At 38.0% G+C, this 23,004-nt stretch overlaps 1 protein-coding gene across 18 annotated transcripts in view; it reads left to right on the top strand.

Annotated features, from left to right (window-relative positions):
- Nucleotides 1–23,004, top strand: part of Ctnna3 (catenin alpha 3) — a 1,429,068-nt gene that overhangs the window by 806,051 nt on the left and 600,013 nt on the right. Inside the window, exon 10 of one of the 18 annotated variants that reach the window (XM_040732550.1) lies at nt 15,795–16,459. The exons of the other annotated variants lie outside the window; for them this stretch is intronic. Within the exon in view, the coding sequence (XP_040588484.1) occupies nt 15,795–15,818 (24 nt within the window). The 3' untranslated portion in view covers nt 15,819–16,459. Of the gene's footprint in view, nt 1–15,794; nt 16,460–23,004 lie in introns of those variants that run through there. 18 annotated transcript variants of the gene reach the window in all.

The raw sequence follows: 23,004 nt of genomic DNA, 5'->3' as shown, positions 1-23,004 counted from the left end.
AAACTGTTATGCCATCTTCAATCAGTGCCTTTTTCGTTGCTCATCTCCCTCTTGCATCTTTTTCATTTCAAGAAGTGAACAGTCAAAGAGGAAATCATGAAAATCAAAGGAGAAAGAGAAGAACCCTGGGTGTTATGGAGAAGCAACAACAAAATAAAAGATGTCAGAAGTCAGTCATACTATGGATGGAGTTTTCATATTGACACTTCTGGAGTTACCTGGGTTTAAAGCTGATCTTGATGCAGACTTAGGTTTCCTGTCTGTGGACCAGTCACACTTTCCTTCTACTCAACATTATTGCATTGATGTTCTTGAAAGTCCTTGGAAGCCTCTCCTAGAACTCCCTCTGTAGACCAGGCTGGCCTCAAACTCACAGAGATGCACCTGCCTCTGCCTCCTGAGTGCTGGGATTAAAGGTGTGCAACACCACCACCAGGCTTTAAAGGTTATTTTTAACAAAGGGTAATGCTAAAGCAGTAACCTCTAGAACACATTACAGGCATCACCACCTTTAGACCCACAGGGCTAGAGTCTCCAAGTTTGTGCCTTGTTCTCTTAACCTAGTTTCTCTCCTTTGCACACATTCTTTATGTACAAAGATATTAACCATGTGGTAGAATTTTAATTAAGAGAATAAATAGTTGACAATATCAAGTGTACAATATAATGGATCTGTTCTTGTTCAATATTTCCAGTGTTAAAATCCATATTCTCCTTCTCCCTGTAGTTTGCTGTGGTTGTTGAGAGTGGAGGAAAGTCTTGTTTTCCCCCTCTAGCAAATATATAATGGGAATGGACATAATGAGCTATTTGTTTGCTTTGTATTCTGAGTTTCTCCTCTTAATAATAGCAACTACTTTTGATTTCCTGTGTCATCCTTGCATAGAGATCTTGCCACTGTCCTCAGCAACATTCTATATTTTAGTGCATATGGCTCCAAAGAGATAGCTTGATAGATCACCAAGATCATTGGCATTGGATTAAAATATGGATTTGTGTCACTTGCTATTTTAAAGATTGTTTTTTTTACTTCATCTGTAAATTGGAAATCATCATAAGAATTGACAGTAATGTTTAAAAGGCATTTAGCAAAGAGTTCAGCCTCACTGGTGCTTCAGGAATTTGCAGCAGTTACTAAGCAGAGGGCTACTGCACCTTCTGTTGCCAACAGCTCTGAGGAAGGGGCCTCCTTGTCTTCTCATGCTTTTGTTACTGTTCTCCCCAGATCAGTCTTTATTCCTCTTTCTGTTTGTTTTGTTTTGTTTTTGTTTTTTCTTCTTAGGAATTTATGAATTTTTTTTAAGAACCTGGGTTCAGAAAGCCCTTAATTTCTTTCTGGTGATGGGTCAGTTTTCCCAGCAGAACTTTAGTAAGCAATCACTGTCCTCTAGAACTTCAATTTCCAAAATTTTAATATCACTTATACATATCAGGAGAATACTTTTGAAGGCATACCACTATGTATTTATTTATGAACTACATATATGTTACCATGTTAATAATACTTGTATACTTTCAAACAAACACACAAAGGGATCTTTTGAAAAATGCAGCAGGCATAAATAAGCTTGATTGTTTTCTTCCATATCTTATGCGTCATCTTACATGCCCACTGGTGCGTACTCTGCACAGTGTTTGCTCTGGAAATTTATCATGGTTTGAAAATTCAGTGGTCTCATTTTTCTTTTAGTACCAATGCATCTTCTTGAAAATATATTCCACATACTCAGATTTCTTTCCATGGGATGTTGATTGACTGTCCAGTCTCTAGCTCTCTTGTTTGCCCTCTAACAAACTGGTTATGTAGCCTTCGTGTATATCCATCTGATTCATCTGGATAATTTTTTAAAATGTCCTCAGCTCCATCCCAGGTCAAAATTTCTGTGGTTCTGTCTCCCCTTGGGTATAAAAAGGATGCCCCAGTCCCTTAGTTAGCACTCTGAAGTCCGGGCTAAAAGAGATAGCTCTTTACCCTAGATGTCAGTCCATACCCCCATGTTGGAAAGATGGAGCCAGAGAGTCTCCATGGTTTCCTATCCTGGGTCATCCTCAGTTGCTTCAGAGAGAGCAAGGCCATCTCCCCAGGCTTGCTCTGGAGGGAGAAGCCTGGCATCAAGCTGCCCAGAGCTGTGCAGGCTGCAAACGACAATGCTGTCATCGGTGGATGAAAGACGACTCCTTCTTGTTCTTCTAAAGCTGAAGTTTTGTATTGTTCTCCAACTGTTAATAAAGCAGGTGTGGGAGCCAAGCAACTATGCAGATGATTGGCAGGAGGAAGGAAGGGGAGGAGGAGGAGGCATAGAGACTTCTGTCTTTACCTTCCCACTTTTGAATAGTTCCTTATTTATCATCTGTGCTTTAAAACCCTCATGGTGAAAGGCTGGATGCTCCTTTATTTTTTAATTGAGGCTGGGGTGAAAATGAGAAAACTTCCCAGCATTAGTACTTCCTGAGCTATGAAACATTTCCAACCAGAGCTGTATGAATATTTAATTAACTAGAGTGCTTGGTAGGGTGAGTTCTTCCTGTATTCTTACTTCTGTTTGTATGCATGCCTGCATAGCTACAGGGAAGTGATCCTCTCTTCCCCTTTCATCTGCATCTCTGACTTTCATTAGCAAAGAGCTTACTAAAGTCTGAATCCACATTCTTGACTGAGAGATGAGTTGATGTTATAGGCATCTAAGATTAATATAAAAACTGTTTCTCCGATACCTACAGAGAAGGGATGTTACCCCCCCCATCATTTATGGAGACCCGTTGGGCATATTTGCATAGAAACAAGACTATTCAAATATGGTCATCTGACCTGGTTCTAAAGGTCTATTCCTTGAATGTCAGGTAAGGATACTGTGCATATTTCCTACAGATCATCATGTTCCTGATTTATCTGGTTTCTTCACACTGTTTTTGACCAGAGCAGTGTCCTTGATGCCCAATGAGCTGAAGATGCCAAGCAGTAATCCAGATACTGGTCCAAATATTGGTTAGTGCAATCCTACTTCTACTAGAATTATTTATCAATTTTTTCAAGTAATTGAAGTACTTGAAGTAATTGAAAGTAATCTTTCGTTCTTGCAGAATAGAGCAGATATTATGTTTGGGATCAGAATGTTTAGATAGCATGCATAGTGTAGGAATGGCCATAAGGGTACTAGTAGAAGCAGCATGAAACAGACAAGTTTATCCTTGTCATAGTTGCTATAGGGATGGATGGACTGACATGCTTTACAAACAAGATGACTCCACATTGTCTATAATAATGCCTAGGACTTACTACACAAACACTACTCAACTTATACATATTCTATCTCCAAGGATTTTAGAACCCATGGAAGGCAGATCACACAGAAAATAGTGAATGTTATACAAAAACATTAAAAGTGAAGGAAATTATATCTTTGAAAGTACAGGTACCTAAGTTGTCCTAAGAAATCAGAGCAGTATAGTTAATATATCTCCAAAAGCAACAGTCAATCTGGAGAACAAGGAAGGTTTGGGATTTAGTCCAAGAGTGAAGCTGACAGCATAGTCACAAGAGACAAGATACATGCATAGGAGGAAACATATTTAGTGATGGGCATAGTACACAGATCTGTACTGGGTCTGTCTTTGGACCACCAACTTCCAAATAACAGCACAGACAATTAATTAATAATAATTCTGAAAGCTTGGCCTTAGTTTAGTCTTGTTGTACTAGCTCTTATAACTTATATTAGCCTGTTTCAGTTAATCTACATTTTTCCATATGGCTTTTTACCTTTCCTCCATTCTATATGTCCGACTCCCTTTATGTCTCGACAGCAAGATTCATGCAGCTAGATTCATTACCTGAGTTGTTCTTTTTGCCTGGAAGTCCTTCCTAAGGTCTTCTGCCTAACTATCATCTGTCCAGCTTTTTACAAAACCCATCACAGTGATACATCTTCACCACATACAAATATCCTGCAACACAGATATTATCCATGTACTGTAGGAAAGAGATGAACAGCTTGAACAGTCTTCTAGCCAGGTGTGGTGGTGTTCACCTGTAATACTCAGGAAGCTTAGGCAAGAGAACCAGAAGCAAGCTCAGGGCCAACCTGGCCTACACAGTGAGAATATGGCTCAAACAAGCAAACCAACTAACCCAAAGAAACAGGAAAATGTGTTTTTTCCTTTTCAGTTTACAGATATTTACTCAAAATTGTTATGCAAAGCATTAGGTGCCTTGAGTTTAATCAGTGTTGTGATTTTCATCTGAAGTTCCCTTAGGTCTATGTATTAAAAGCTTGATCCTGGCCTAGTGAAATGTTTCAGCAGGTAAAGACACTCACTACCTCAATTGATGACCTGAGTTTGGTTCCCCAGTACCCAGTGGCAGAAAGAGAAAATCAAATCCTGCAAGTTGTTCTCTGACCTCTACAGGTATGCAGTTGCATGTGGTACCCGCACATGCACACACTAAATAAATGCAAATACAAAAGGAAGATGAAGAAGCTTGATTCCTAGACGTTCCCTTGATAATATCCTGGTGTCACAGAGTGTGTGCTTGTGAAGGGGAGTGAAGGTCCCAGGGTCTTCCTTCCTTCTTCCTTGCTCATCAGGTGCCACCATGCACCCTGCCACCACCCTCCTGGGGACCAGAAACAGTCTATGTGTTGCACTTTTGCCACGGTGAGGTAAATAAACCTATCCCCTTAGAAGTTGATTATCTCAGTTATTTCATTATAGTCACACGAAGCTGAGTAATTAGCGTTGGAAAACCATGTCCAAAATTTACATGTAAATGAAAAAGCACTAACATTTCAGGCAGAGGAACCCAAAGGGTGAAGCTATTGGGAAGATGATGCTAGAGACTGACTCTGGGGAGAACTATCCATACCTTTCTGTTACAGAGAGCTCTCCTCCTTCCAAGCAAAGCAGCCTCCATCTTCCTTAAATCAGCCCTGTCCCCTAGCAAGACTGAACCTGTTGGTGGCAGACATTCCCTTAGAGAAGGAGAGGGCTTGAGAAAGTCATTAGATTCTTACTTGAGATTCCAGTTTTCCACCCAGCCATTTCTATTCTAGTCAGTCATGTCATAATTTTAGAGACATAGTTTTCCAGTCTTGGAAAGAGGCTCTAACGCAGTGGTTCTCAACCTTCCTAATGTCACCACAACCCTTTAATACCGTTCCTCATGTTGTAGTAACCTCCAACCATAAAATTATTTTTGTTGCTACTCCATAATTATGATTATGCTTCTCTTGTGAATTATAGTACAAACATCTGTGTTTCCTACTGGGCCTTATGCTAGCCCTGTGAAAGGGTCACTTGACCTCTAAAGGGGTTGTGATTCACAGGTTGAGCACTGCTACTCTGTAGTGTATGGCAAAGGCTAAGGGAAGCCATAAGGAAGCCATTATTCATACAGGGTGAAAACTTTGCAGTGTGGCTGCTTTGTGATCACCTAGGCTCCTGTCAGTAGCCCTTCACCATGTCCCATAAGCAAGCCCAATAACCCATTGGTTCCCCAGGGTTAACCCTGGTACAATTGTGCTTTGCTTTGTCATTAGGCCTTAGGAGAAGGGTATAGATGCCATTTTTTTGTTCCCTAGGGAAGGAATTCTCATGACATCTCCATTGTGTGAAAGATAAGAAAATAAAATGTGACAGTAAGGTAATTATGAAGGTGAAAACACTTCCTTCTTCCTTTTTAACAAGTCTCTATGAAATCATAAACCATTGTGAAAATGCTAGTTGACATTACTTGTTGGCTTTTGTCTTTCTTTACAACTTGAAAGGACGTTCAGGTTCTGCTTTTTAATATATGATTGTAACAAAAAAGCTGACTACAAGCTCTGCTGTTGAAAAGAATCAGATTGGGGCTGCCTTCTCATTCATTACTCAAAGCACAGACTGGGTTCATCAGGGCAGAGATGGAAACCATGGCTGAGTAACCACAGGATCCCGAGCCACTGTCAGCACTCTTCTAAGGAATTCACCTGCCGCCTTATTAAAGTTAATTGCTTGTAGGTACCAAGTTCCATAGCCAGAACTATCAACCTCTTCATGAGTGTAGTGATTAAGACTGCGCTGGAGCTCTGGATGCTGCATGAACACCATCTCATGGGGCACCTTAGCTTGGGGAGACTGCTCCCTACTGCCTCCTCATTTGTTTCTTTCTCTTTGTTCTTCCACTATGCTTTTCTCCTGTCCCCTACCCTATGCCAGTTTTTCTAGGTAATGTGTTAGCTCTGCCCCTCTAACATTCAGCAGGCATTTATTAATCATTTATTAAGTGATTGGCAATTCCTAGCCTCAGGAAATAGAATAATGAACAGCACAGTTCTCCATGGAAGGAACTCTCAGTCTAGAGTAGGAGGTAGAATTTACACCCATTATTTTAATACATGCTCCAAATTATTAAAACAGTAATTTGGACAGTGTACTGCAGGGAGGTAAAGACAGAGGTATATGTTACGTAGGTATGTTTCTATTTTCTTGGTAATGACCTAGCTTTGAGGATTGGGATAGCATGATAAAAATATCTGTCTGTGTTCGTCAGAGAAGGAATTGGCTTCTGTTACCCTAGAGTCTGCCAAGCCCCAAATCTATAAGGCAAGTTGGACAGGAATGTAGGCAAGAGCTGACATTATAGACTTGAATCAGATGGGAGCTCAAGTAAGATTTTTATGTTAATTTTGAGGCAGAAATCCTTCTCAGAGATTCCAGTTCTGTTCTCTGGGTCTGCGACTTACTGAGTAAGGCCCAGCCACATTCTCAAAGGTGCTCCCTTTCATCAAAGGCAACAAATTCTTTGCTGTTTTAAAGACAGGATCTTTAAAAAGGTTGACCTCAAACTTGCTGTGTTGCATAGGCTGACTTTGAACCCTCGATTCTTCTATGTCCCACTCCCAATCTCTGAGATTATAAGTGTATACTACCATGCTCAGATAGCCAATAGATTAAAAACATTCATAAAATACTTTCTCAATAGCATCTACTAAGAATGTGATCAAAGCATTATGGTATAGCCATGCTGGCACATGAGGCTAAAAATCAAAAGGCCTATTTGTGGCTAACAATCAACCTGCCTGTTTATAGCTTAACCCGTCACATCTCTTTTGCATCCATGGCCACAAAGAAGCCAAGTATACAATGAAGGCATCTATAACAATGCTTTGTTTCAAAATCACTTAGGTGATAACTATACCAAAGAACTAAAGTAGAGAAATGATAGACTGTTTTACTTTTAAACATAAATGCTTTAGTAAGCATGTTGAATATAGGATATCAAATGTAAGCCTCTTTAAGTCTATCTAGGTCTTCTGTGTTCATTTCTATCTCAGTGAGAAGTGTACTTTAGACTTAACAGTCTTGCAAAAGCAGTGTGGGTAAAGGGTAGAGAGTAGTTTTGTGAACAGTAAATGAAACACATTTTTGGGACCAAAGTTAGATGAGATAGCAAAAATATATAAAAGTTACAACTGGTAGATACATTTGGGCTTCCCCTAGAACAGCAACTTACAGCTGAACTCAAGTTGTCTGGCTCTGGTTAGGATGAGAATAATAAACGCCTAAATAACACTGGGTCCAGATCCAAGGGATGCTGCTTTTGTTCCAAGTCCAGGAGTTTAGAGGACACATCATGGTGAATGTCTGTCCACTTGATATCAAAGCCTGCTCAATACAACATGTGCATTAAAATATCCACTCAAAAGAGTAGCATTAAGACTGTGGTCTGAATGTAATATATGAGAGAAGAACAAAAGTTTAACAAAATGATAAACATTATACACGCTCTAGGAAAGTGCTTCTTCCCCACTCATCAGAACGTTCTCACAGGCAACAGATCAAAAGCTGCAAAAGCCTGCAGCTCACACTAATGCTAGAATCCGGAGTAGAACCCAGCTTGGTGGTACTGACAATGGAGTGAGCTGCTGAATGGGGGCTTACGAGAATGCTATAAATTCTTTGCAAATTCTCACTTCTGGAATCGACCCCCCAAATCATCACACAGCCACAGAGACTTGATATCCCAGGTAGATCAGCATGCGTTTTCTTGCTTCTCTTCTTGTCACATCAGTGGATTTGAAAATCCTCACACAGCATTTGTCCACGATGACTAAGGTGCATTTTGAATTAATAAAGAGTGTAGATTTATAGTACTGGAGAAAAAGTTAATTAAATATGTCATTGACCCATTTATGGTCCCCCAATGATCTTTTTTCATGGTGCTGAGTATTCTGGCTTACCTACAATTGTATTATGAGATGAAACTAAATGAGAAAATAACAAGTTTAGTAAAATATCCTCAGCTTGAAGTTTGATATTCATTGTATATGCAATTGTTTTTAACATATCAGACAATGATGACTACTTAAGAAAACATTCTGAACAAATTTATTTTTGAGTTTTTTATACTTAGTTGACTTTATTAAGATGAATTTGTGTTTTCTACCACTTTAATAAAGTTGTATTTAATTTTACAGTCTTTTGGATTATTATTATTATAAATAAACTAGAAATCCTGGTTACATCAATAATTTGATAAACACGTGCAAGAAATATATATTTTCGGTAAACACATATATTATGCATTATATATTTTATTGCTGCCTCACTGCAAAATACCTAGTCATGCTGTTGAATATTATATGTAATATTTGATTTTTAGTAATATCATTACTTCTTTATTTTTTCTCATTAAGATATCATATTTTTATAAAAAATTGTGTGTACTCCTGTGTCTGTAAGTGGGTATATGCACATAAATATAGTGCCTGTATAGGCCAGAGGGGGCACTGGATTTCCCAGAAATGGAGTTACTGGTGTTTGTGAACTACTGAACATGGGTGCTAGATAGCACTCAGGTCCTCCTACACAAGAGTTGTACTCTTAAGCACTAAGCCATCTCTTCAGCCCTAAGAAATCATCTTTTTTTAAGGAAGCACAATGATAGAGCATACTTTATTGAAAAATTTTAGTTGTATTTATGACATTTGAACATTTGGAAATATGATATTTGGGCCTCCATTTCTACTTGTGTTGCAGGACTGCTAAGAACCTGAGCCAACATTTGGGAGGAAGTATCAGTGTCCCCAAGGTGCCACTGTTCTTCCAAGAGACATATGTCACTTTTTAACTCTTGGACTGGGGTGAGCTGGTGGGAGGCTGAATGTATGCCATTTCTCTCTCTCCTTTTACCTTCCTTTCACAAGTAAGAAGTCTTCATTTCTTTTCCAATGTATGAAATGTAAATTCAGGAAAATTATGTAGGTGGATCTGGAAGACTAGAAATAAGGTATAAGTAAACTATTGAAATTAGCCCCCATAAATCATTCCAGGAGAGGGGACATTTGAGCTGGCTCTGGAAGGATGAATAGAACTCCTCCAGGTGGATGGGTTGCGTGTGGGAAGAGGTGTACTATGAAGAGACATAAAGGCTTGAAAAGCAGGTTGTGCTCACAGTATTTCAAAATGTCCTTATGACTAAAGCACTAGGTGGGAGGGAGGAAATGGAAAGAGAAGAGCTGAAATATCACACAGAATGGGTCTAGCATGTCTTCCCGAGAGCTTGGACTCTATCCTTGACCCGAAAGGACACCCACAAGGAAAACAGCATAGAAAAAGTTTGAAGCAGGTCAGTGAACATGACTTTTGTTGTTCAAACAAATACGATTCAAGGACTTTGGCTTTCAAATTTTAACATAACTACTTGGAAGGCTTATTGAGATGCAGATGGCTGGGTCCCACCTCCAGCTTCTGATTCAGGAGTTCCCGGGTAGAACCCAAGAATCCTTGTTTCTCACAAAGCCTGAGTGACATGGGATGCTGTTGATATGGTAACATGCTCTATGAACTACCACTCAACAGGGTGAGTGTGTAGGAGATATTACATGAAGATGATACAGGAACAGAGGTCTGAGAACTGCCCCTCCCAAGGCAGAATTAATAGCGGTACAAAACTAGAAAGGGATGAAAACTACTAATAGGAGATATACTGACCAGACAAAATAGCAGGTATGATCTTAAGTGTGTCATGGTAGCAGCAATGAAGATTCTTTCTGGGAGTTTTATAAAGGAGCGATTGACAATTGACTGATTTCAGAGAATCTAGGTAAGGAAGAGGTGTTAAGAATGGCTCTGTTTCTGCTTTATTTGCGCCCCAGTAATTGCAAGATTCACAGGGAGACAGACAGACAGACAGACAGATAGATAGATAGTGATTGATAGATAGATAGATAGATGAAAGACAGATAAAGAGAGAGATAGAGACAGACAGAAGGGGGGAAAGAGAGGACAGAGACAGATACACATACAGAGAGGCAGAGACACACAGAGACAGAGACACACAGAAACACACATACAAAAAAATCTGAATGAGAAAATGTATGCATGGAATTTCTACTCTGTGTGCCAAACCAAGGGAGGGAATTTACTTATTTACAAAATAGCATTAGTTCCATTAATAGAGAATACATCAACTCCATCAGCAAAGGGTTGAGGTAAATACTATTAATATACTAATAAGATGGGCATCTATTACAGTCAGCACATCTTCATGATTATATTGTTCTGTATGTATTTAGATTAAGGATTGAGCTCTTTTGGAGATTGCCTCAAATATACGACTTAATTCTTGCAGACATTTTTTTCATTATTTTCTATCACACAATTTTGTCTACAATCTATTTAAAATATATGTATATTTAAAACACATATTATTATATGTATTTTGGGAGTATGTGTATGCCACAGCACATGCGTGGTCAGAGGAGAATTTATAGGAATCAGTCTCTCCTTCCACCATGTGGGTTCTGAGTATCGAACTAAGGTCACCAAGCTTGCAAACAAACATTTCACTGACCTGTAATTTTATTTGATATAATTTAGGTTTAGTAAAATAAATGCTTCTCTTTCCTCAGGAGAACAAAACACTTAACATTTGAATGAGTTATATTAATGCATGCATACATACATGCGCACATACACACACAGAGGGAGGGAGGAGAGATTGATGAGTTGGTAGGGTTGCTCTTTTCATTTTTGAAAATTGAATATAAAAATACAAGCCAAGATAATGAGTTCCTGAGTAAAATATTTTCTGTTTCTCAATCTTTACAAACAGATCCATAAAACAAAAATATTAAAAGTGTTGGCTATGCTGTTTCAACATGGCAACACATCAAAGATGGTTAGAATGGTTGGTTGTTTCCTCTGGGATTTCAAGCTATAAAGTGCAGGCAGGTGTGATTCGCACATTTTATGAATTAATTCTAAAGCTTTTTGTAGGTTATTTAAGTTACTAATCAGGTTACTATGGCAATTTTTGCATAGTTGGCATTCTATTGGCATAGCTGGAATATAAAATCCAATTGTCATGACATGTTTAAATATTTACTTTTGCCTGTTTGAGGTTTTTGAATTTAAAATTTAAAACTATAATATAAAGTATGACTAATACATAACAACATTCAAATAAAAATTGCATAAATACACCTGAAATTTAAAATTCTAAATAATCTTATGTATCATATTAATTACTTACATTAGGACTTCATAGATACACATAGACATATATTTGTGTATATTAAAGAATGATGCATGCTGTTGAATACTAAGAAAAGGGTCTCATAGTCACCTCTTGCAGCAGTGTGATGATTGTAGGTCCCTGTACAACAAAGGATTAAAACAAGAAGAGAAAATGGCTCTTGTGCATCTTGGAAAGCATACTGAGCACAAGACAACAATGCATTCTTCTGGGAGGGAAGCTTGACAAGTTCATTAATTAGTCTTTTCTTTCCCTAGGCATTTCCATCTCTCACACTGCACACAGGAATGAGGTGTCCTCTTCAGCACAGACAATGACAGAACATGTCATTTGGACATGCTCATTTTTTCTTTTTTCTTTTTTTCAAGATTTTAAGGAAACCAACAACAAATGTGGAGAAATGCTATGGCAGTTCCTGAATGTCATCATCCAGGACAGCAGATAATTGAAATACATGGGGATGACATTCCATAAATCATGGGAGGGTAAAAGAGCAATTTAAGATATCAAATACAGACAGTACAAGCATTCTCTATAGTTTAGAAGAGAAAAATGCTAATTTATAACTTTCTCTTCTCCTCACTGTACATGTGATTCTTTCCCTCTTTTGGAATATTTTAGCTGTTGGAAATACCTGTTATTTGACAGAATGGGTGTTTTCAGTAGGTATTCAAATTAGAAAAAGTAAAATAATGGCTACAATTAAGGTATAGATGACACTACAAAGTTTGGAGCTTACACTAGTGAAGGAGAGTAGAGACTCTTGGCTGAGAAAGGACTGGATGTTATGCAGATTTTCATTGACTGCCTAGAAATGATCATGAGATAGGACAGAGGGTTTCTCCATCTTTTTTGTATGCAGTAACAAAGTGCTGCAGATTAGGTAGTGCATTAACTATGGAAATTGTTTCACTGTTTCAGAGTTGGGAAAGTGAGAGACTGAGTCATCAGTAGGTTTTATGTACGTAACAGGATGGCATCCTTACTGATAGATTTCTCTATAACTCTCCCACTTGCAGGGGTGGGTTCTTTCTCTGGAGCCTCTCCTAGTGTTTATCCCACTCATGAGAACTCTCCCTGCCAGTGCCTCATCAGTTCCAGAAGGACCCACATGCTAATATCTTCACTCATAAGGTTTTAAGCAATGGCTTTTTAGGAACACAGGCATTCAGAGTATATAAGAAAGCTTGAGAGAGTGATAGGTGGATGGGAACAGACAAGGAAGAAGAGTTAATAACATGAAGGATTCATGGGAAGGGTGGTAATTAGGAATTTTCGATGGATGTTGAATGTATAGCAAGAAATTCAATGTCACAGGAAACAAGTGAATAAAAGACAGAGTCATAGCATGTGAAGACAAAGTGATTCATGTAGCAAGCTTTCCTGTCAGATTGTATTTATTGCCAGTAATGACACAGAAACTTAATATTAATTATGAAAGGTTGACATTTAGCTTAAGCTTATCCCCAAATAGCTCTTACAACTCAATTAATCTGCTTCTATTAATCTACTATGCTATGTGGCTTTTACCTCTCCTTAGTATATCTAGATTTCTCCTCCTCTTCTTCTCTCTCCCCTACCTACCTTATTAAACCAATCAGAAGTTGCCTTGGCAAAGATCCATCTGCACAGTGTACAAAAATATTCCACAACAGATGTGTAGTGGGTGGGCAGGTCCTTACATGGCAGGCACCACAAATGATTTGAAATTCTACTAGAGTGTTTTTTTCCAGTGCAGTGACTTGATGATTAGATGCCATTTAGCAATGAGAGGATGGGTAGACAGGGGTTGGCATGAAGATGATTCTGGATTACTTTGTATTGTGTCCAGATGTAGCAATAAGAATGAGAATCTGGTTTGGAGCTGGGAAATCATAGCCCAGTCAGTGGTGGCAAGAGATGATGGTGTTGCTCAGATAATCATTAGAGAAGGACAAAAAAAAAACCCTAATGCTGTAAGGATTAAGTTTCTAACCCAGAGAAATTTTTCATTAATTTCTTTAATTAAAAGCTTTATTGTTCACAGTAGGACCCAGCCCTATGAGGTGCTGTGCTTTGAAGTAGTTAAAGCCCTCATATGCTTAATATTGTCAAAAGAGAGGTGTTCCCTGGTCTAAGGTACTTCTGCAACAAGAACCAAAGATGATAGAAACCAGTGGTGATTGAAAAGAGGGACAATGTTTGAGATAATTACAGAATCCTATGTAAAGTCCCTGCTGCTCAATTTAATGGAGATGGAGCTCAAATATGAAGATTTTTGAAATTTGTGATGGAGAAGGGATATATGATATAAACAGGCACACGCCATCAGGGAGACCTGTATCATAGCACCCTGCTAGATATGTGTTCTAGGGTCTATGGCACAGAGATGAAACTGCTATATTGAGGGTTTCTGAAGGCGCTTCGGGAGCTAAGAGCATATGGAGACCCTTAATTAAGGTGTTATTGGGACTGTAAAAGTTTACATGGAGTTTTCGATCATGAGCTCCTAACTTTTCCCAGTTTCCTGGGGAGATTCCCTGGGGAGAAGTCCCTAGATATTTAAAGAAAGTAATGGAAAACATATAGAAAGCTCTATATGAATAATTTTATTTTCTCAATTTTTGTTATTACCATATAGACACATTCTTTAGCTGTATGCTGCTATGTGATACAGCTTACCATTGGGAGGTGAGTGGGAAATGGCTTTTCTATTTGTGTCAGAGAAAATACGAAATAAAGTCATTCAGCATGAAAAGATATGGCTTAGTTTTAAGTGAGGTTTGCATTGTACTGGTATAGAAATCTAAATGGAAAAAGAGACTCATCTGGTATGTCATAGCATTGTAGGCCTAGTAGAGCTGGTCATGTACTCAAATATTTCCTGGAACTGGAACTGTGAGAAGTTGAGATCATGGTGTGTGTGTGTGTGCGTGCGTGTGTGTGTGTGTTTGTGTGTGTGTGTGTGTGTGTGTGTGTGTGTGTACAGGAGGAAGAGGGAAGATTTTGACTATTAGATTTGGCATTTATCAGCAATGTCTCTATATTTTAAGATAAAAAGACTGGTGTCTTTCAGCTAAAGTTAGATATTCCTCAAATTAAGACTAACTATCTTCTTAAAGAATGTTGAAATTTTAGAGCCAAAGGTAGCACATTGGGACAGTGAAGTCTTACTCAATATTCAGATCATATATTTGCCTCTTATTTAATTCCTCCCCATTTTTCTCATCACAAATCAAACTCTGGAGCTGTAAATACCCTACGGGAAATCATGATGTAATTTTGGAATGCATCAGTTTTTAGACATCTCTTGCATTCATTGTAGAACTCAATTTGCATCACAAGTTTACTGTAGACATCTCTTGCATTCCTTTTGGATCTCAGGTTGTGTCACACATTTACTGTTTAGAGTCTGTACATTTGTACAGCTTTCATCACCATCATCTTTCTCCTTCTAAACTTTACAGCACATTAATACCTATCATGATTAGTTTTAATTGTCAACTTGACAATATCTGAGATGAGAGCTTCAGTTGAGGAATTGCCAAATTTTTGTTAGTCTGTGAGTGAGTCTGTGTGGAACTGTCTTGATTGTCAATTTATGTAGGGCAGTCTAACCCATTGTGGGTAGTACAAGTTCCTAGACAAGAGGTCCTGAATTGTATAAGATGGGATAAAGCGAGGAATAGCAAGCAAGAAAGCATGCATTGTATGTACTCTGCTCTTGACTGGGGCTATGATGTGCCTTAGCTGCCTCAGTTTCTGCTTTGACTTCCCCAGATTGATGGACTATAATTTGTAAGCCAAATAATTCCCCTCCTTTTGTCAGGATACTTTGTAACAGCATCAGAAATGAAATCAGAACAGTAGCTAAAACATAAAACTGGATGATAAAAACATCAGTATTGATTTTATTATTTTTCTATCCAACTAGACCTTCTTGTGCTGTGTATACGAAATGTCCCTCATAGGCTGGTGCTTTGATAGACTTAGATGGTGGGCTTTAGAGAAGTAACTGGATTGTGATGGTTTTGATCCAGCCAATAGATTAATAAATTGATGCATTTCTAATATTACGATATTTGCAGGAGGTAGTTAAAGAGTAGAGGATGAGACCTGTCTTGGTGTTCTATTGCTGTGAAGAAATGCCATGACCATAACTACTCTTACAAAAGAAAGCATTCAATTGGGGCTTGCTTACAGTTTCAGATGTTTAGTTCATTTTCATCATGGTGGAAACTGGTGGCATACAGGCAGGAGAAGAATCTGAGAGTTCTATATCTGGATTTTCTGACAGAAGGAAGAAAGCCACTGGGACTGATTTGAGCTTCTGAAACCCCAAAGCCCAGCACTAATGACACACTTCCGCCAACAAGACCACACCTCCTAATCCCTCTCAAATACTGCCATTCCCCAACCAAGTGTTCAAATAATTGAGTCTATTGGGGGCCATTCTTATTCAAACTACAACAGAGCCTAGTTGAAGGAAATAGGTCTCTAGGGCACCTTGGATGGTGTACATTGTCCTAGCTCTTTTCTGTATTCTCTCTGCTTGCTGTAGGTGACCTCTACCATACTCTCTGCCTCAGCACAGTAAACAGAGCCAAGTCTCTGAAACTGCATTCTCCACTTAAGTGGTTTTCTCAGGGACTTTTTTGAGACACAATAATGCTAGTATATATCTGAAGAAGAGGAGGTCAGGGAAGTTTATTGTTTACATGAGAAGATTGTATCCTAACAAAATGAGCAAGGTCAGACAAGCCAAGTGGAGATGGTGTGGAGGGGATATATTCAGCAAGTGCAGAAAATTTCAGTCAAATATTGGAAATAGTAAAAACCATGTAAAAGCAAGAGCTATAGGAAGTAAGGATAACCAAATTCCCCCAGCCTGTTCAGAAGAGGGTGGGTGACACAAGAGTTACAGGGAAACCAATGCAGATCTACACCAGGGGACAACGAGGGACTCTTAGAAGGATACATTTGCCACTGAAACACACACATTTCTTGAACTTCTTGACACATTGCTAGCTTCTGTGATTTCCAATTACTTCTGAAGTATCTAAAGCTGAAGGTCACAACATGTTTGTGTTCTTTTGCTAATATTTCTCAAACAGACAAGTTACGTATTCAAGGCTCCATGCTGTTTGGCTATGCAGAAAATAGATAGTTATAACAAAGAAATCATGTTAGGGGTGGTTGCATCATCTGATAGGGAACACTTCTGTTTCCACCCAGGATACATGTCTTAGTCAGGTTCCACATTGGCCACCTGTACATTCTTTGTTTTATACCATGAGCCACTAACATTCATTTAAAAATAATCTACAACAAAGCATGATGGCAGCAGTTAAATACATAAATATTCTATTTTCAATTACAGCACAGACTCACACATGAATATAGTAAATTTTAGTCATTTTTATCCCATATTATCCCTTCTCATCTCCTCTCCTTTTCCTGTCAAAGCCCATCTATCAACTTAAAAATTAGTGTGTGTATGTATAGTGTTTTATTTGTAGGGTTGCTATCATGAGCATGGGAGGGAGGCTATTTTCTGGGCCATAGCCAATTTTTCAGTGACTGTGCTGAGATTTGTCACTTATTTTAAAATATTGTATGTGGGGTGTGGGAATAGCAGCATATAAGTTGGAGTTGTTTGCAATGTATCCTGATACAAAGTTGCAACAAAAAATCTAGTTGTAAAAAATGAAATGTAAGTTTCAATTTAAAATAAATATTTCTTATTTCAAGTGCATAATTGTGCATGTGTGTATGCCTGTAGATCACATATATGTTAGATGCCCTTGGAAGCCAGAAAAGGGTATTGTACTGGATCCCTGGAACTGGAGTTATAGACGATTTTGAGATACCATGTAGGGGCTTGGAATTGAACCAGGTCCATTGGAAGAGCAGCCAGTGAGTGTTCTTAATTGCTGAGCCATCTCTCCAGCCTCAGTGTTCAATATTTTTAAAACTTTGAATTATGCATGACTTGAATGACTAGTTATTACTTCAAACTATCTTTAATTATGCTTTGACATGTGTTTTAAGATATATTTTAACTATGTGCTCAGGATATATGTTAAATTATGACAAAGGATGTTTGAGAAAAGTGTTTACTAAAAGTTTGCATTTCTTTGTTGTGCTCTGGGTCCTAATGTACTATTTTTCTGAATTCACTTCAACCCATTGACTGTCTCCTTATGAAATTTTATTATAACATAAGCAACCTGACTTGTTTTGTTGCTCTGTCAACAGAGCATGCTAGTAGTGATGGATAAGAATGTGAACCTTCTCCCAGCTTAGAAAAACATTTCCCAACAGGAGCGAAAGCCCAACATTGGTGGCATACCAACATCTTAACTAATTTTTTTATTATTTCAAGTTGAAAATATTGCAACTGGCAACTCTATAATTGCCCTTGTACAAGAGTAAAAGTCTTCAGGCAAGTGGTTCTGGCCTGACCTTGAGGAAACACAGAAGGGGAATGTTGAGACACCCTTTCCCACACTAGTGCTGACTCTAGCCTTAAACAAATCTTTCCATGTTTCCAGATCTCAGTTCTCACATCTGTTAAAGCGGGCGTTTGCCAGATGGAATCTAAGATACTTCTGATTCCCACATTCTGTGCTGCTGCAACTGGCCTCCATTTCACGGACAGGCTCAGGGGCATGCAGGCCTGATGCTTACAGTCATCTTTTGGGGATGAGAGCAGTCTGTCCTGCCTTGATGTTCAGTAGGTTTGCATTTCAAATATCACCATTGTGCTTTCCTTGTCACTAGAGAAGGGAACTTTTAGGCTATGTTTTGGCTTGGTGAGATTTTAAATCAGCTGTAGTTGCTGGTTTATACTCAAGCAACTCAATATATGGGAAGCCATATTTTACAAGCCAAAGGAACTTTAAAGACAGCATTGAAATACACATTTTTATACACTCATACATAAACACACACATAAATAATTTTTAAATAGATGAGTAAACTAATTAAATAAAATGACACCTTACACTATTCATTTTTGGTTCTGTAAGATCTGTCAATCTTTCAGGTCACCAAGTGATGGGGACTGCTAGCCTTCCATCTCATCTAATGTTTTGTGAGGTTCATTGTCCTTTCTAACCCTTAGCTACACACGGCCGAGTGAGCACTTGCTGCCTGAAGCCATCTCTCTAATACACGTCAGATATCCTCTGGCAGACTGGAGTCTGTTCCTGTGCCACACTTGAGAACCCTGTGTATCCCTTTGATGAGACACATAGCCCAGGGACTCTGCCCTGAACTTTCCTTATTTTGCTATGTTCTTGGTTTGCCCAAGTCCATAAAGCATCCTTGCTACTGTTTTTTTTGTCTTCTTGGCTTTGGTCTGGAGGAAAAATGCCATTTACAAGGCCCTGTGACAATTCTTTCTCATCACAGTACTTAACATTTTCTGACACTTATAAGCTACAGTTTTGCTGCAGACCTTTTTTTTTATGAGGCACTAAGTATAGAATCAAGGGTAACTGCATTTGGGAAAGAATACAAAATAAGCAATAGACAATGGACAGTGGAAAACAAAATCACACAGGATGTTTTACAATAGTTTCTCTCCACAAAAGGAATTTCTCCCTAAATAGAATGTGTTTCCATGGAACACATGGATGTAGTAAATGGGCTGGTGTGGCCCGGGGAACCATTAACAGGAGTGTTATATTACCTTGGGTGTTATTTATGTTAAGGCTTTAGGCCTCTACTTGCTTGAAACTCATCTATTATCCAATACTCAATAAAAAGAAACTTAAAAATCTTTACTGGAGATTAAGAGATTGTTCAGTGGTTAAGAACACTCTGCCCTTGAAGAAGACTTGAGCTCAGTTCCCAGCACCATGTTGGATAGATCAGAACTTCCTACAAGTCCATCTCCGGGGTTCTGTTAACAATGACTTCTGCAGGCACCTGTACACCCCAGCATGGACTTCCTCACCCATGTACATAATTAAAAATAGTAAAAATAAATCTTTAAAAAGAATCTTTACTTTACATCAGCTCATAACTCCAGCTCCAAGGTAGTCCATTACTTTCTTCTGGCTTCCCTATGCATTCCATATACAAATAAAAATAAAATAAATCTAAAAAGGAAAAAGAAAAACAGACAAAGTACATGAACAAAACAATTTATTATTGCAATTACAGGAAAAATCAATTAAACATTTCTGGAATTTAAAAAATCTTTATTAGGTTTTTCCAAAAAGTTATATGACCCTTTGTATCTCTTTCCTGCATTATAAATCCATATATTTCTTAAGAATGCAGCTATACTTGGGGAAGAGACTACTAAAGAGCTGATTATAATAAAATAAAGTTGAGAGAGATCTCCATATGATGTGAATTATATCCCTTCAGAAGCGGGAATTTGTATGCACAGAGATACCAACTTTATGTGCAAGCACTTAAGCAAGACTTTGTAGGGACAGAGTGGGACTATAACTGTGGGCACAGGCGAGGGGCCTCAGAAGAAACTATATGCTCTGTCACCATTCAGACTTTTAACCCCCAGACTTAAGGGCATAAGCTTATATGATTTAATAGAAAACCTAGCTAATGGTATTTTGTGAATTCAGCTCCATAATTTCTGAGGTACCTCTGTACAAAGGCCAAGTCATAGCTTTCCCCAGTGTTAGTTAGGCCTTGTGTCCACACCTTTTCCATCCATTCTTGCCACAGATCACATCCAGTCATCCAGTTGGGTTAGTTTTTCAAGAGATGGCAACAACAATTTCTAATGCAGTCTTGTGATTTCATTCTTCTGTAAATCTTATTCCTACCCTTTAAAGTCTTCCAGAAAACTGTCAAGGCAAGAGGCTAGGTGATTTGACACTGTAACAGATTAAAAAATATATAAATAACAGGTTGACACTTCCTACCATTTAAGACAATGCACTGAAATACATTTCCTTCAGTAAATCTATAATGATGATCCTTTGAAAAGATTTAACTGCATTTCAGAATTGTTCAATACAGGTTTTCTTTTCCCCATGAGGAGTGTAATATGAACACTTACGAAGTACTGTATGTAATTACTCTTTATTTCTATAGCAGATGTCAAGTCATATTACCAACTGACACATGGAATAAAGTTTTAAAATAGACACCCAGGTCTTCTAACATTTATTGCTACTTTATCTTCCATTTACATTTCTTTCTAGAGAGTGGTACTCTGAGGCTGTTTTTCCCTGTTATATAAATTGCTTTTAATAAAATCTTCAGTCTAAGGTTACAATAATATAGACATTTATCCCTCTGAATAGAAGAGTTAGAATCAATGAAGAATACATGGCTGGCTTTCTGCCACAAAGATTAATAACCAAGAAATAAATCTATGCATTTTAAACTCTATCATGCCACATACTAGAGATGATACACGTAACAAGAAGCTCTGGCCTCATGGATTTGAAGATCGAGTTGAGAAGATAGAATTTAAAACACAAAATGTAATTCCATGTCTTTACAAGATTATGGCACAGTGTAAGATCACTTATGTCTTGTAGTGGATCTAGATTTATTTCCCAGAACTCTCAACAAAAAGCTCACAACTGGCTGGAATTTCAGATACAGGGGATTTGACACCCTATTCTGGACTCTTTGGTTACTGAACACACATGGGAAAACAATGCATGAACACACACACACACATACACACACCAAAATAAACAAATAAATCTCAAAAAGTAAACATATCTAAAATGCAGTGTGACAATCCTTGCTTATATATTAATTCTGTAAACTGCCCTTTCACACATTTTATGGAAAATAGATGTACAGTAAGTCTATGAATGCATATCTGTGGATACTGGTTACACAAACTGTAGCTTACTTTGATGGTATGAAAAAAATCTTCATAATGTTGTCTTGCCACTTTAAAACAAAGAAACGTTTTAAAGAATTGCTTATTCTCCATTTAAGCAAACACAATTGGATGCTAACTTGGACACATAGAAGCATCTGTTCTCATTTATTTTAAACATTCTCCTCTTCCTTTTTAGTATTGATGTCTTCTTTTATCATGTCCCTATGTCCTGTATTTCCACTAAATTTGTCCACTGTATAAATAGCAGTCCTTCGATGGCTCCCTTTTCTCCAAGTGTATTTTGTTTCCAGTCTTGTTTTCCATCCATGATGAATTACACAACTGGTTCTCCCAAACTCTTCTTGTGAGTGTGGCTTCACATATTTTCTTTTCCTTGTTATGTGGACTTCTACTGAGAAAGCTGAGCTTTCTCTTTGTGCTTTCATGACTCCTCCAGTCCCTTTCTTATAGATGTTGAGGGGAACTATGTAGGTCTATTTCTCATAATCTATTATCTCTTTTAAGCAGGAAGATTTATCTTTCTACATGTGCTGTCAGGAAGACAATGTCCCTAACAAACAGGCTGATGCTCCTTTTTCATTTCCATTGTTTTAAGAGTTAGATAATATTTATCATACTTACATAACTGTTTGAAACAACAATAACTTCTGTAGTATTGCTTTTTTACCTGTTGCTAGTCAGTGCTGTTTCTGTGCACAGACAATAATATGCTCACAGAAGTGAACAACTATCTGTCTTTGAAGATGGGAAATTGTCATCCAAGTGCTGAGCCATAAACGGACCGTGAGTGACTTGTGCATCTAGTTTTGCTTCCAGGCTCTGGCTATTATAAATAATGCTGCTATGAACATAGTTGAACAGATGTCCTTATTGTATGTATGTGCATCTTTTGGGTATATGCCTGAAAGTGTTCCACTTTCACCACATCCTCTCCAGCATAAATTGTCATTGGTGTTTTTGATTTTAGCCATTCTGACAGGAGTGAGATTGTACCCCAATTTTTAATTGGATTATTTGGTGTTTTGGAGCCTAGTTTCTTGAGTTCTTTGTAAATATTTGAGATTATATTCATAAGTTTTTATACCACAATCTCTGTAATTTAAAAGCATGTACCAAAATTCAAGGATGTAGATGACTTAAGCAACAGTATTATACAATGAAATCCATATACCATACCTTCACAAGGTAAGTTCCAGACAAAGGAGGTCTTCCTGGTAAAATCTCCCAGACATCTAAATCAGAAATAGTAGCAGGTCAATACAATTTCTCTCCTCAAACTGAGACAAAAGCAATACATCCAACCATACATTCTGAGGCCAGTAAAACCAAAGTATTAAGAAAATATGAGCCAGTGTTGCTTATGAATATGCATGCAAATTTTTAAAAATGTGGCAACATATGTCCATAGTTCTAGCACTCAGTAGACTTAGGGAGAAATATTATGCATTCCTCACTAATATAGACAACCCGAACAGCTCTCAAACCCTGAAACATCATATTGTATACCTCAGCTATATAATAAGACATTCTAGAAAACCTCACCTCTTACCACCACAACACAAAGATCAATGGAAAATATGGTCTCAATCTTGCCAACAGCTTCCTTACTATTTCAATACTCACTGTTCGGTGTCTTGTGAACAAAGCTTTGTTTACAGAG

This window comes from Mesocricetus auratus, unplaced genomic scaffold (genome assembly GCF_017639785.1).
Source record: "Mesocricetus auratus isolate SY011 unplaced genomic scaffold, BCM_Maur_2.0 Super-Scaffold_100027, whole genome shotgun sequence".
NCBI classification, from domain to species: Eukaryota; Metazoa; Chordata; class Mammalia; order Rodentia; family Cricetidae; genus Mesocricetus; species Mesocricetus auratus.
The sequence above is the reverse complement of the archived record's forward strand: the minus strand, read 5'-3'. Positions and strand labels throughout refer to the sequence as shown.